The 15,851-nt window shown below is 37.8% G+C and overlaps 1 protein-coding gene across 2 annotated transcripts in view; it reads right to left on the bottom strand.

Moving 5' to 3' along the window:
* Positions 1 to 15,851, bottom strand: part of IQGAP2 (IQ motif containing GTPase activating protein 2) — a 391,728-nt gene that overhangs the window by 107,092 nt on the left and 268,785 nt on the right. For both annotated transcript variants that reach the window (XM_020998497.1, XM_020998498.1), the window contains exons 11-13: positions 14,726 to 14,886; positions 7,756 to 7,880; positions 311 to 474 (exon numbers count right to left, since the gene is read on the bottom strand). In XM_020998497.1, coding sequence (XP_020854156.1) covers positions 311 to 474; positions 7,756 to 7,880; positions 14,726 to 14,886 — 450 coding nt within the window. The remainder of the gene's footprint in view (positions 1 to 310; positions 475 to 7,755; positions 7,881 to 14,725; positions 14,887 to 15,851) is intronic.

The raw sequence follows: 15,851 nt of genomic DNA, 5'->3' as shown, positions 1-15,851 counted from the left end.
CAAGCATTTTAAGAACAGGAATGTTGCTTTCCTACCTGCTGCCCAATACCTGCCCTTCTTTTCTCCTCCCCCTGAACCTGGTACACTGCTAAGAAAAAGCATGGAGTTATCAGTCAATAACTGTTGAATGGAATTAGGAATGAACTAGTTCAGTACGATTGAGTCTGAGCACTGCTTCTGCAGACCTACTGAGGGAGCCCAGGATAAAAGATGAAAAGAAAGAACATAGCATACGTTAACAAAAAGTTTTCTGGCTTTTTCCAAAGGGCGGCGTTGCACACATAAGCAGCATGAGACGCTTTGAACTTACCTTCCTTTTTTCTGATTTGGTATTAAACAGAATGTCTTGATAGTGATAAGCATTGTCTGGGTTCACATTTCTCAATTTGGCAGCAGGTAACAACAGTGATTCCAGAGTTTTCTCAGGATTTTTTTCATCGATAGCTTTATTAATGAGCTCAATGGCAACATCTCCTAAAAAATGGGAAGGAAGATGGTTCTACTGAGAAAATGTTAGTTTTCTTTAAAAATCACAGTATATTAAATGTTTAAATATTGCAAATTCCATTCCAAAAAGAGGAAAAAATGAAATTACACATCTACAGGAATGACAATTATTTTAAAATGAATGTTCATTCCTTGAAAATTACACAATCAAGGGCTGGAGAACTTAGGCCTTGGAAAGGACCTTTGAGATTGAGTCAAATCCATCCATTTTACATAGAAGAAAACTGAGACAATGAGGTTAAGAGGAGAATCCTGGTTAATACTACCTAGTAAACTTTCACTTCATTTGACTCAATAAAAAGAAACAAACAAAAAGAACTAATACCTAACAAAAGGACCTTCCAGGTAAAGAATCAATTAAAACATTTAGAAATAGCCTCATATTAAAATAAAATTAATTTGCTTTTCAAAAATATTCCTATAACAAATGTTGGAAATTACATATCCATCCTTAATCATTTTAGAGACCTAACGGTTTATACCAAAGAATAAATTGGTATATTATGACCACTTCTGAGATTCTCTTCTATCTCACCTATCTCCATTCTAGGACTTATGATTACAGTGAGACAGAAAGCAAACAATGGACATGAGAACTTTTTATCTCTTTTTACACCCTATTCTGAGAAAATCTAGTATCATGCACACAAATTGAGGAAGGTTTTATTCCCAGGTTTTAAGGCTCATAGCCAACAACCTGGTACTAAATACTGCTGACTTATGCTATATATTTTTTAGAAAAGAAGTATCTCTAGCCTCTTTTAAAACAAAAAATGAAAACCACTTTACAAATATGAAGTGCCACAAAACAATCTCATTACTCTTAAATTTGTTTAAAACGCTGTCCTCAAGATAACCTTAAAAAAAATCGAATAAGACCTTTTCAAACTAGTTGGCCTGCCAATTTCTGGTAATACTTAAAGGAATTTAGAACCCAAGAATAAAGACATTAAAAATTAGCTACAATTTATCAAAGTATGATTAAGTCTCTGTAAATATAAACATCAATATCATCTAAGATGCAGTGTATCTCTCAAAAACAATGAGAATATATGTGAAAGTGCTTTGAAAAGTATGAAGTACCATACATATATATATGGCATGAACAGTACTTCACACAGTAGAATTGATAACCTGGGGAGCATAGAACCCTCCATCCTTCTGTTGAGTGCTTTTAACACTCCAGCAAAACAGCTGTCCTTAGTGAATCAAGTCCAATCAAATTTAAGAGTGCATTCCTGATGACTGATCACCTGGGTCATTTCCATCAAACTCCATGCCAGTTGGCTGCTGATTGAAGGTACCTGGTTAGGTTTTCTTTTTGGTGTGTTTCTAAATGTATGAGCTGGTGAGGTCATAGCAAATGACCTCACAGGAGCTGGGGAAAAAATTACCCAGAAGCCTCCTGGGCACACGTACATCACTCTCTCTCTTTGTGGTCAAAGACAAAATTACCTCTTAAAAACATTTTGGAAACCTCAGCTTATGGACTACTTATTTTAAGTAATATCTCATATAAAGAAATCCTAGTACAATAATAATTTAGGCAGCTCCATGGAATTCACTTAAATGGGATTTATTTGAAATAGCATATACACACACACACACACATATATACATACATCTATATATATACATCTATATCTATATCTATCTATCTATCTATATCTATCTATCTATATCTATATCTATATCTATGTATATGCCACAGTTAACAGAAGACCAGTTTTGAGAGAAGTTGAGCAGAGAATTGAAAGATAGAAAGGAAAAAATTCACTTGCATATACTACATGGCTAGAAATATCATTCTAATGACATGTGAACAGAAAAATAAGCTTTCTAGACTAAGGAACACAGGAGAACACAGTCAGGGAAATTTTCTTTCCAGTCTCTTCTCTATTATATCTTCAGCCCATTACATTCTAGACTTAACATCTTTTATTAGTGATTTGGCCAAGGTCATACAGCTGGGTAGAATGTAATGTTGACAACAAAAGACACTTCTTGTCCCTGGACCTTAAATTCCTTATCTGTAAAATGGAGTCCCTTCCAGCTCTATCTCATTGCAGTCTGTGACTGGAGACATATTCCTTCTTTAACAAATCATTTACTCAGTGACTTTTAAAAAAATATTCAGTGACTATTAAGCATGCTAGGTGCTTTAGATTATACAAAGGTCAAACCTACTCACAAGCAGCTTGCAGTCACAATGCATGTACGTAAGTAAAATGACATGGAACATGCATTCAGAAAGGGACGTACAAAGAACTAGAGACATGCAGGGGGCAAGAGGGAAGGATTATTTGTATCCTAATTGGGGAGTGGGGTAGAAGTAGCAGGGCAATGAAAAGAAAGAGCAAGGAAATTTGAGAGGGTTTCCTCAGAAAGGTCATGCTTTGGTTGGACCCTAAAGAAGGGTTGAAAATGATTGGGTGGTAGAGGAAACAGAATAAACAAAGATATAAGGGCAAGACCATTTAGTACTGGATGAAGAAGGCAACTTGACTGGTGCATGGTCTATGGAGTGGGACAAAAAGCTGGAAAGGTAGGTTAGAATCAAATCATAGAGCCTTGAAGGATAAGCTAAGGAGTTTGGATTTCTAAAAGCAGAGTAAAATAACTGACATGTTTTGGGCAAGTTAGTAAACATGATCAAAATTAATTTAGAAAAACTAATTTGGCCACAGTGTAGAGAATTCATTAGAGGAAGGAGGAGACTATAGGAAGGGAGAATAGTCAGCATGATATTGCCACAGTTCAGATTAATATCCAGGATGACAGAGAAAGGAACAGAAAGGAGGGAATAGCTGAAAAAGACACTGCAGAGGTAAAGATTAAAGAAGTTGGCATCTGATTGGAGGCAATGGTCAACAGTGCTCCAAGGGAAGGTAACTGCTTCCCAAAGCTGGGCATTCAACCTTCAGATTTTGTCTAAATTTGTCTTTGTCCTGTGTACCTCACATAACAATGATCACAGTGGTATATAAGCATTCAATAATGTTTGTTAAATTAGCAGTATATGAGAAAATTAAATGTGACTAATGTTTACGTGTAAGTACAATGAAATGTTATTGCCTTGCAAGAAATGACAAAGGAATTGGTTTTAGAGAAACCTGGGAAAACTTGTATAAATGGATGCAATGAAGCGAGCAGAACCAGGAGAACAATTTATACAATGACTACAACATTCTAAAGAAAGTAAATATGAAAGACCTTGGAACTCTGACTCCTTCAATGACCAATTTCTTGAGGTAATTGATGATAAATCACATTTCCCCTCTTCTGGGAGATAAACAATGGACTAGAGAGAGGTGCTGAATGAGACATGCATTTCCAGACATAGCCAATGGATGAATCTATTTTGCTTGACTGCCCTTATTTGTTATAAGGGAAAGTTTTCATTTCTTTGGAGGGGAAGGGGAAAGAGTTAAAGATACAAATGCCAAAAATGAGAAAAGAAAAAAAATGTCAATAAAGGATCTAAAGAACTTATAGAAGAGAAAAGGGGCAGGTTCAGAGGAAGACACATACAAATAGGACAGCTTTGAAACTAACATACCGAATTTATTACATACTTAAAGAAAGGAAACATGCTAGATATAATGGAGATTTGTAGTCTGATAGTCAATTCACTTTTTCTTTCCTTGTATATGAAAAGTCCTTGTGTGTCAACTTGACACACAAAAATAAATAATAACAAATATAATAATAACAAAAAAATAAAAATTATTTAAAAGCCTTTTGTAGGCCTCAGGGGGAAAATAGGTGGAGGTACCATGAATAGAAGAAGGCATCCAGAAAGAAGAGAGTTTGTGTTGTTGTTCACACTGTCACACTGTTGGTAGTAGGGTGTGTGTGTGTGTGTGTGTGTGTGTGTGTGTGTGTGTGTGTGTGTGTGTGTGTGTGTGTGATGTGTATTTAGAAAGATAGGGAAAATGATGAATTTGATTTTCTTTCTTTCTTTCTTTCTTTCTTTCTTTCTTTCTTTCTTTCTTTCTTTCTTTCTTTCTTTCTTTCTTTCTTCCTTCCTTCCTTCCTTCCTTCCTTCCTACTTCAAAACAATTTTAATGACTTTTCCCACTGTCCAACATTAGTAGGGGCCATACCAGAGTTTAGTCACCTCCTCTAGTCTTTCTGTTTAGGAAGCATGAATGCTCCAGACTGCATGGGGTATTAAAACACCCTATATGGATGCATGTGGACTGGAGAATGGGTTGCTCACGAACATCTGGAAGGGCCAGACTGGTGTAGACAAACAAATGGAGGGCCTTTTACTTCACCATACTGATTTTTCTTCTGCTTTAGGTCTGAACCCCAGAGGCGTGCTCTTGGACATAGTCCTAGGGGATTGTCCATTCTCCAAGAAGCACCAGAGATCAAAGCAATTCTGTTTCCCCTGGGTTACTGTACAATTGCCTACTGAGCTAGCAACCCGGGTCAGCATCACAGTTCATTGCATGGGACAGAGCAGGAAGAAGGCTGCTCCAGTGCCTGCTGTGAGGAACGTACTGTGATGATGCTTTCAATGAAGGAATGAAAATGGCACAAAGCAGATTCCTAGGTGTCTGGTGGCAACATCATCATTCACTGGGAGAGGCCAAGGGTTACATTTAGGGGCAAGGAAGCAGAAGGGAAGGATGAGTTTTGATTTTCAACATGCTAAAGCTGAGGGCCCAGCAAAATACTTCTATGGCAATGTCTGTCAAAAAGCTGCATATACAGGTCTGGAGTTTGGGGAGGATGTCAGTGGCAGGAGCTGAAGGGGGAGGGACAGATAGGTTCAGAGATTTAGATAGGGCATCCATAAGCATCATGTTTAATTCAACAAACATTATCCAACACCTGTAGTAGTTGCTATGCAGAGATGGTAAGTCATAAAAGGAGAGAGTACATGAAGACCAGAAAGTTGAATATACAATCTTGGGGAACAGAGTCAGACAGGAGAAGAGACAATGAGTGCGAAAGTGCATAAATAGTGAGAATCAGAAGCAATGATTATAGCCAGGAGAGCAGGGATGGTTACCAGCAGGAAGAGAAACTATAGGGAGATTAGTGGTAAATTAAAGGATCAAGGACACTTAATGGACTCAGGACACTCAATCACAAGAAAAGGACACCTAAATAGAATTTTTGGTAAAGGCGCTCAGATCCTAAGAACCTATGCATTGATAATAATAAGAACAGCAAGTTATTGAGGTAGCTTAAAGTTGGGAAAACCACTTTATATATACATACACATACTTAAACACACAGACACACACACATATATTTCATATGAGCTCCAAACAGCCCCGTGACATAGGTACTTCAGGTATTAAAGAGAGTCAGGGTGATACATCTTGGCTCTGCCATTTACTAATGTAACTCTGAATGAATCATGTAACCTCAAGGGTCGGTTGGTGGTAGGGCTGGGTTGCTTGACCAATAAGGTCCCTTTTAACCCTAAATCAGTGCCTGTGGGTACACAGGTAGTAAGTGTTAAGAGAGAGGAGATTTGAGCCCAAGACTTCCTGCCTGAGTCCAGCCCTGAGTTATGAATACAGTAAAAGCAATTTGATGGCAGATTTCCAAAATTTCTTATGAATGGAGTAGTGGTAAGACAGCTGTGCCATGCTCCAATAGGGGAGAAAACTGTAAACAAATTGGAAAAGTGGGCAGCTAGGTAGCACAATGGATAGAGCAATGACCCTGAAGTCAGGAGGACCTGAGTTCAACTCTAGCCTCAGACCAAACACTTGACACTTACTAGCTGTGTGATCCTGGGCAAGTCACTTAACCCCAATTGCCTAAAACAAAACAAACAAACAAACAAAAAAACAAATTGGAAAAGAACAAAAATGAGACATCTGATGGAGCAGTACAATATTGGTCTGTCTACATTATTCAATATCAAGGTTTAGGAAAGAAAGCTGCTCAAATTCTGTATAGTTCTGACTCATAGAAAGCTGCCAAGTACCACTTACCCTGATCAGGTCTAGAACACCTAGACCAAGTCTGAGATGAATGATTCTTGATGAAAAGATAAGGATGGATTCTCAGGCTCCATACCCATAAAAAGGGGCAAAAATATTTTGAACAGCTAGAGTAGACTAGGTCAGCATATCATTCTAAGAGAGATTTGGGAATTTCAAGGCACGGGAAGGCTCATAAGACTTAAAAATTGACCAACACCAAAAATTTCTTTAAGTGGGCAGGCATATTCCTTCAAAACCCACCAGAAAACAATGTAAGTCAAAAGCATGAGGGAAAAGATGCTGCACAACCTCTGTGAATTCAGAGAAATTAAGACAAGTTGCTGCTGACATTTCAAAGGAGGTAGCCAAGATAGAGAAGATAACAAGGGGAGAGGGGCAAATATAAGAAAATAAAGCTTACAATGTCCCACAAGGGAGCTTGGAGGTTATCTAGTACAAAATCCTCATTTTATGCATTAAGAAATTGAGGCACAGAGAGGTCAAGTGATTTTTCCAATAGTCACAAAGGACTCAGTGGCATGGCTTGGATTAGAATAAAAGTCTCCTGATTTTTATTGAATTTGATACCTATATAATCTAAAATTACATCAGCAGCTTACTCAAGGAAAGGAAGCAAAAGAAACAAGGATTTATTAAGCACCCACTATGTGACAGGCACCGTGCTAAGTGCTTTACCAATAGTGTCTCATTTGATCCTTACAACAACCCTGGGAGGTGGGTACTATTATTTTCCCCACATTACAATTAGGGAAACTGAGAAAGACAGAAGCTAAATGATCTGTTCAGGGTCACACATCTAGTAAGTATCTGAAATAAGATTTGAACTTGAGCCCTCCTGATTCTGGGTCTCGTACTTTAGCTGTGGTGCCATCGGCTCTCTCCTGGTTACTCAAGAAACTAAGTTGTAGATTGTTTCCTTGGCTAAGTAAATGTCCAATCCAATATCCGACATCCTTTACATACATTTCTATAACAATCAATGATCAAAATGATGATCGGAGCTCTACAGTCAGGAAAAGGTTACATTATATTCATTACCATGTAAAAATGTCAAACCTGGAAGGAACCTTAAAAAAACACCTAATTCAATTCTCTCCATTCACTAAGGCAAAACAAACAAACAAATAAATAAATAATGTGATAAATAGAGCAATTTCCACAAAAAAAGGCCTGAAACAAAAAAAAGTAAATAATTGCTTTAAAGGCAAACCTTCAATTATCCAGAATACCTACTTCCTCAACCACTCTGGAAAACTGAATTCAGTGCACTTACTTTCATTTTCTTCTTGAATTTCCGCATTAACCATATCAATACAATTTTGGATTTCATTCCAGCTCAAGTTATCTTGTCCTTGAGATGAGGCTTCTCTTTTAATGGACAAGAGTGTGCTAGCATAACTGTGGAAGACAAAAATCACCATAATTATATTAATAACCTTAATTTGCCTTTTGAGTTTATTTTTATACAAAATTGACTAAACTCAACATATATATATATATATGAGAATTAAATACTATATAAGAAACTATATAAGAAAAGTGAGGCAACATGGTATGTAGCTGATAGGGGCTCTGGTCTTCAACATGATTCAACAATGAACATGTATAAAATGCTAACTTTTGTAAGCACAAGGCAGTATGGGGGCCAAGGTAGCCTGAGGACAAAACAAAACAAACAAAAGTCTCTGATCCCTCAGTTTGGCTGAATATACATTATAAAAGGTAGAATAATTTAAAATCAATATAATAAGTGAGGTTGAAGCTAGAACTGTGAAGAGCTTTGGGTACCAAAGACAGCAGCTTGTATTTTATCCTAAGAGTAAGAGGGACCCACTGAAGATTCTTGAGAAGGGTGAAGACATAGTCAGGCATATATTGTAGGAACAAGTTAGCAGCTGTGTGTAGGATGACTTGGAGGGAGGATAGATTGCAACCAAGGAGATTTATTGCTATAGTCTAAGTGAGAGCTGATAAAGGACTAAATTAAGATGTTAGCCATGTCAATGAACTATGGATGCAAGAGATGTTGCGAAGATAGAATGAACAAGATAACTGAAACTGAATATACATCAAAGGGTTATCAAAAGTCAACAATAACATCATCATTTCTATAAAGCTTTAATAAAGGTTTGAAAAGCTCTTTGTAAATACAATCTTATTTTATCCTCACCACAACCCTGAGAGGTAGTGCTATGATTATCCCCATTTTACAGATTAGGAAACTGAAGCAGCAGAAGACATTTGCCCAGGGTCACATGGCCTGTAAGCATCTGAAGCCAAATTTGAACTCAGGTCAGCCTGATTCTAGATTCAATGCTTGCTATCTACTGTGCCCCCTCCTAGTTGTCTCATTACATTGAAATTAATGTAAATACTTAACAAGCAAGCATGAAGGAATTTAGGTTCAATTTTTTAGGAAAATTTTTAATTAAAAGGTCATGACAACTACTGTAATGCTGAGAGTCAGGGGAGAGGGGGAGAGTGAAGAACTGAGGATGATTACTATGTTAGAAACCTGATGGACTGAAAGGATGGATAGTGGTGACTTAGAAAAAGGAGACATTAAAGAAGGGTGTGGTGGGTTTAGATGGAGAAATAAGATGTTTCATTTTGTGCATGATGGGTGTTGCTTGTGGGATATGAAAGTAGAGATGTCAGACAGATCTGGGTTCACATCTGGTCTCTGATAAATAATAGGTTTGTGACCAGGGAATAAGTTCTTTCTTGCAACTTCTCAATGCTTCCAGGTAAAAAAAAATTAAAAACAAAAACAAAAAACTGCTCTCAATGCTTCCAGGTAAGGTGAAAGCTACAGATACATGACTTGCTTCTCTCTATCAGGGAAGTAATATCTACACACAAGTTCCCTACACCAATGAAATCACAGATCTGAATCAGATTCTCCCTCCCTCCTTTCTCTTGATCTCTGTCTTCCTGTCTCTCAAACACACACACACACACACACACACACACACACACACACACACACACCCTCTCTAGGCTTCTTCACTCCTAACTCTGCATTTTTTTTTATCTCTACCCCTTGTACTAGAAATGTCTCCACCCCAGTGGCCCTCTCCTGTGAGCCAATGAGTTCCTGCCTAGGACCACCATTTAAGAAAGTTCTCAGACCATCCATACTTACTTCTCTCAAGGCTCTGCTCCTGCCTTCTCAGAATTTTTCCACCCCCTATCTCCCCCAAACACCCTTTTCAGCTGTTTTATATATTGATAATGCCCCTTCTCCCCTCCCCTCTCCATTTGAATGTAAGCTCCTTCAAGCTATGGAAGGAGAGAGGCTGTCTGTCTTTCTTTTCTTTTCTTTTTTTTTCTTTGTATTTATATTTGTAGAATGTCTTCTGGGGTCTAGCACATAGTAAGTGCTTAATAAATGTCTCTTTCTTTCCCTCCCCTCCTCCTTCCCTCCTTTTCTCTCCTTTCCCCCCTCTCCCAATATTCCTGTCTCTCTTCTCTCTCTGTCTCATCTATCTTTGCAATTTGCAAGCAATTTGCACTTTCATATGCAATATCACATGCATGAAATTCAATTATTCTAACATTCATTTTCTTAAAAATCTAACTAAATGCCACTACCAAATTAATCTAGTGTATTCATAAAAACTTTGGTTATAAATACCATCTTATTTGATTCTCACGATAATCTCCCAAGGTAAAAAAGGTAGGTATGATTGTTATCCTCTTCATTTAACAGATGAAGAAACTTAGATCAAGAAAGTTTCAGACCTGCCCTAGGTCATAGTCCTAGTGTTAGAACTCAGGACACTAGCTTTGGGGTTGTTTTTACCACGTCATGCCACCTCTAAAGGTCACATAGTTAAAGTTGCTGTTCACTCTCTCCAAAATTCCTTGGCTCTGTTCATACATCCTACTCAAAACCACAAATGCTAAACTCATCCAAATCCTTCTCCTGCTATGTACTAGCCATGGCCCCTATGTGACTCTTAGCATATTGCTTAGTTGTCTATGTTCTCAGGCGTTTTAAACAGCAAGTCTCTTGAGAGTAGGATAACATTTTACACTGACTCAAAAAACCCACTATAGTGCTAACAGGAACATTTTGACATCAAGTTTTGCTGAATGGTACTAATTAGGATTTATGAAGAAGGGAGTCTTTCTGTGGGGTGACCTGCCACAGAAAGCTACACAGAAAGTAAAAGGCAGAAATGGGACTCCAATCCAGGTTTTCTCTCTCTAAATGCAATATTCTTTCTGGAACACCACACTACATCCTTAGAATATCTTGAGGCTTTTAAGACAAATTCTGTGGGAGAATTCTCAGGTAGCAGTCTTGGCAAATAATCTATCACTTTCTCTTCTATAACTGTACTATTATTCTATCACAAATCCTCTGTTTGAGAACTACACATCAATTGCCTCTTGTATGATCAGTAATAACAATTTGCTAAGCAGGGAGAAGGGAAAACATTTAAGAATTGAAAAAAAAATAAAATTTAATCTAAAACCTAGAAAAATGACCAGTAAAAGCCCTGAATGCATTCCAATGCACAAGCATCATTTATACCAAATTCTCTTTGTAGAGGAAAGAATAAAATTCTACACATTGAACATGCTTCTTGGTTGGTCATCAGCATGACAATGATTTCACGGGAATAAATTAATTTTCGACTATTAGAGAAAACATAAAGGAACAATATAGGACACAGAGGAATCTCATTCTATTATACACAAAGAAATGAACTGATAATCTTGCATATAAGCATAGAATGTTAGGGTTGGAATAGACCTTGCATAGGATTAATACATAGGTAAGGAGCTTTTCAAATATTACTCTATTTAATTTGTTAAAAACATTTTAAAAAAATACTCAAAAGAATTTTCAGTAATGAATTTACAGTCTTCTCCTTTCATCTCCTTTTACATGTCCTCTGCTTTGCCTTCCTCTGAATACCCTTGGCTTCCTTTAACATTTGGCTGAAATCCCACCTTTTGCAGGAAGACTTTCCTGGTCTCTCAAGCTGCTAATGCCATCCCTTCTGAGCTTGCTTTCCATCTGTTTTGAATCTATCTTGTATGAACATAAGTCTTCATATGTTTTCTCTCCAAATTAAGCTCCCTGAAGGCAAGACACATGACCTTGCCCTTCTTTCAATGCCCAGAACTTGGCACAGTGCCTGGCACACAGCTGGCACTTAGTGAATGTTGTTTTTTTTCTCTTTTGACTGTTATTCTCTTTGTACTCTAATATCCAGCTACACTAGTCTATTTTCAGTTACATGAATAAGACACTTCATATTTTATACTTATTGACCAGCAGCTACTTAAAGCTATCTCAATACATAATATGACCATTTTTAAAAGGAAAAGAGGGATTGTTTCATTGTCTTCTCACTACCTTTATCAGAAAGAGAGAATATTAAAAAAGCTATGAGATAATTTCTGCCCTCATAGTCCTTATAATCTAGGGGAGGGACACAAATTGACTGGTTTCTAATGCCTAGTTGAGAGACAACAGACAACATTTCTACTACAATGGACAGCTCCTCATGGGCCAGGTAACTTAGAAATCACCTAGTCCCCCTGTCTACTATCCCCAAATCCCTTTATACAGATGAGGAAACCAAGGCAGGGGAGTTTAAGTGACTCAAGATCAGGTGGCAAATAAGTGACTTGACTTTGTCAGATTACCCTAACTCCCTATCAGAAGGAAAGCTATGTTACAAAAATGTAATTATGAATAGCTCCTCCTGATATTTCATTTAAGAGTATGTGGTAAAAGGGAAGCTGACTCATTAACATAGCAATTTCAGGATCAGATTCTCCCACCCCCACTATCAAACCTCCTATAGCAACTATGAGGTGCTTTAGGTCCCCTTTAGAAATTACTGTCTTAGGGGCAGGTAGGTGGTACAGTGAATAGAGCACCAGCCCAGGAGTCAGGAGGACCTGAGTTCAAATCCGGCCTCAGACACATAACACTTACTAGCTGTGTGATCCAATGCATAGCAAAAAAAAAAATTCTGTCTAATGAGTTGAGATAACTTCTCTTTAGTGAAATTCTCATACAATATTTTGTATTATAAGTACAAGTGGATGGGTCACATCCCTCTCGTAGACTGAGAGGGCCATGAGGGCAGAAGTAATCTCATAACTCAAATGTTTACCTTCATCAAAGTCATACGGCTGTGGTTCTCTGAACAGAGTTTGGTACATATTATGTTTACTGAATTGGAGGTAAAGGGGTAATCATAGGAAGGACAATATGGCAGAGTACTGAATTTGGAGTTAGAAGATTTGGATTAAAATCCTTGCTATGTGACCATAGGCAAGTCAATTAAGCCATCTAAGCCTTAGTTTCCTTGTCTATAAAAAGAGAGGGTTGGACTAGGTGATTTCTCTCTCTCTCTCTCTCTCTCTCTCTCTCTCTCTCTCTCTCTCTCTCTCTCTCTCTCTCTCTCTCTCTCTCTCTCTCTCTTTCTCTCTCTCTCTCTCTCTCAACAAAGACATTTATGGTTTAACTTGCAAAGCTAGCATTTGCACACCAAATCAGATCACCTGACTCTTCAGAGACTAGAGACAAGGTCTGATTTACAGAGCTGGATTTTATAACAGAAAAGAGGAACTAAAAAAATGATAGAACCTTATTTTGAACATAAAGCAATTGCACAAGGTAGGTCACCTGACTAGTTAGTTTCTCCCAGGCTCTCTTAATCCTACCCAGAAGATTTTTTTCCTTACAGGTGGTGCCTTTTGTAACCAGAAAGTATACTGGGAAAGAGGAACTTGTGGTCAGTAGTTAACAGTCACTCCCCATCTTCCTTAGAAGACTCCATTACTCAACTTGGGCTCTAGTTCAAGAAAAAAAGCTTATCTACCAAGACTAGGAAAATGGTACTTTATCTCTGGCTAACCTTTCTCCACTTGCCAGAAGGGGGAATTTAGCCTCTGGTCAACCCCCCATTGGGGAACCCAACCTTTGGTCAACTCCTTTTTCTGCTAGAAATAGGAATTTAGCCTTTTAAAAAAAGAGTAATCCTGTGATTATTGTAAGGTATCTTATTCTAAATTATCAGCTACTAAATGATAAAATCTTCCCAATCCATCTATTCACTAAAATATAGGTAACCTAGACTTAAGAGACTATCTATGTTAGTAAGGCTTAGCTGTTAGGGCTAGCTTTTCCTAAAGAAAAGAGTTTAATCCTATAATCAAACTAAAAATAAATCAAAGTAATCAATATTAGTTGTTCTCCTTTTCACTATCTAGTTTGTAGAATAAAGGACATAGGCTTTTTATTACAACTTTAAGATGTAGTTAATTAACATGCATATGTCCAGCAGATCCCTAGGTGACCTCTAACATATCTTTCAGTTCTAGATCCTTGATTAGAGAAAGAAAAAAATTAACCAGATTTTAAAACTAGGAGAGCTGAGGCTTTATCTCCCTCTGGTGGTCACAAACATAAATGATGAAACATCCAAAGCTTAACTTTCAAGTAGCCTGGGTTTTGACTCTTGCTTTTTCAGCAATGTTTCTCAAACTTTTCACTTCAGTTTAGAGCATTAATCCAATCTACAACAGTGGCTCGTGCACCATGGTTGTCCAAGAGTGAATTTTGGGAGCGCCAAATGAAAAGAATAGCAGCTGAAGGCTGGAATCTGATATCTAAGGTCCTATTCTATAGTGTCCCAAGAAAAGGCCAAAATAAAGGCTGATATTTTCAATGTTTGCTTCTTTTCCTTTTATAGCATGATATGTGACAGGTGTTATGATATTGGTGGTTGCAGCAGGGTGAGAGGTGGGGGAAAGGTGATTGGATCCACCAATGCAGAGATGCCTTGGGCACTGAGAGGTTAATTTGATCAGGCTCACACAGGCAGTACAGAACTCAAAGTCAGGTCCTTCTGACTTCTTCTTTATAATTTTATATGACCTATGCTAATTCATAGAAAACCCAAGGTAACAACTTTACATTAAATGACATGAAATTTACATGTTAACATACGATCTTCCCTTACATCACAAACAGTTCAATTAAAATAACCCTACCTTTTGGCAAAAGGAAATATGGAGAAGACAATCTCCATCAGCATTTTTAGCACTTCATTGGCCAATTAGGCTATATAAGATCAATAAACAAAGTCTTTGAAAGGGGGCTTGACAAAAAGTACCACATCCCTGAAATCAGAGGTCCCTGGAGGAAATGATGCCAAAATTTCACCTATGCATTTAAAAAGAGCTGAAAGGAATGAAGGGTCCCTTACCGTTCCAAGTATTCTTCATCCAGGTTATTGAAGCCTATTGAAGGATTTCGGAGATGATTCTGTATAGACACAAGATCATTGCTTTCCAATGCCTGGTTGAGCAAAGCGACAGCAGACAACATTTCTACTGCAATGCATAGCTCCTCATGGGCCAGGTAGTTCTGTTAGAAAACATGTCATTGCTAAGAAGTTTCTCAGCACTACACAAAGTGTCATTTAAAAAAACCCAAAGTCCTCATTAAGCACATCTCTGCCAATTGTGCTGTTGTTAAAGCTACAGAAAACAAAATGAACAGTCAAGGAATAACAGTGCAGTCCATAATAATGTTAACAGCCGACGTTTTTACAAGGCGATTGTGAAGGCCACATTGGATAACATTGCAAGGAGCTGGGGCAGTAAGGAAAACACACCACCTTCAGATTTAGAAAGCTTTTGCAGGCATTAGCTTAGGTGATCTTCAAAATCAACCTGTTAGGTAGATTCATGTTAGTATTATTATCCTTATTTTATGGATAAGGAAACTAAAGTTCACAGAAGTTAAGGGCCCAATCAATGCATCATGACTACTTAATGTTAGAGCCATGATTAATGTTGGAGGCATGAGTGGAGAAAGGGTAGTGAAACAAGAACTGTTTTAACTGCAAAGACATGCAGAAACCACATAGGTCCATCCAATGCATCCAAAGAACCACTGGGAAGAAGGTAGCAATATTGAAGGTGCATTGTGCAGTATTCTCCATTTGGACCTTCAAAAAATCAATTTCATCCTGACTGGGTCTATCTAAAGAAGTCTGGCACTGAATGTGTCCATCAATATTGGGGGTGGGGGTGGCCTGGGGCCCTATGGAGACATTTGATCTCTTAACTCAATGCTGGAGGTCCCAGCATTTATCAGTGCTTAGGCCCAGACTCAGCATTCTGGCACCAAATGGAAATATAGATGGCTGATTAGTCAGTTAATACTGACCAGCTAGTCAACCAATAAGCTAGATGATTAGGTTAGGTGGTCTTACAAAAAGCATCATTACATACCTGTTCTCCCCCTTACTTATTCTTTAGGATTTCCTTTTCTAAGGTGACCAGTCTATATAGCAATCAGTCCAGACACTTTACTATGGACCACTC

Source organism: Phascolarctos cinereus, unplaced genomic scaffold (assembly GCF_003287225.1).
Source record: "Phascolarctos cinereus isolate Bilbo 61053 unplaced genomic scaffold, phaCin_HiC Scaffold_4;HRSCAF=312, whole genome shotgun sequence".
Lineage (NCBI taxonomy): Eukaryota > Metazoa > Chordata > Mammalia > Diprotodontia > Phascolarctidae > Phascolarctos > Phascolarctos cinereus.
Note: the sequence above shows the minus strand (reverse complement) of the source record. Positions and strands in the feature narration are given on the sequence as shown.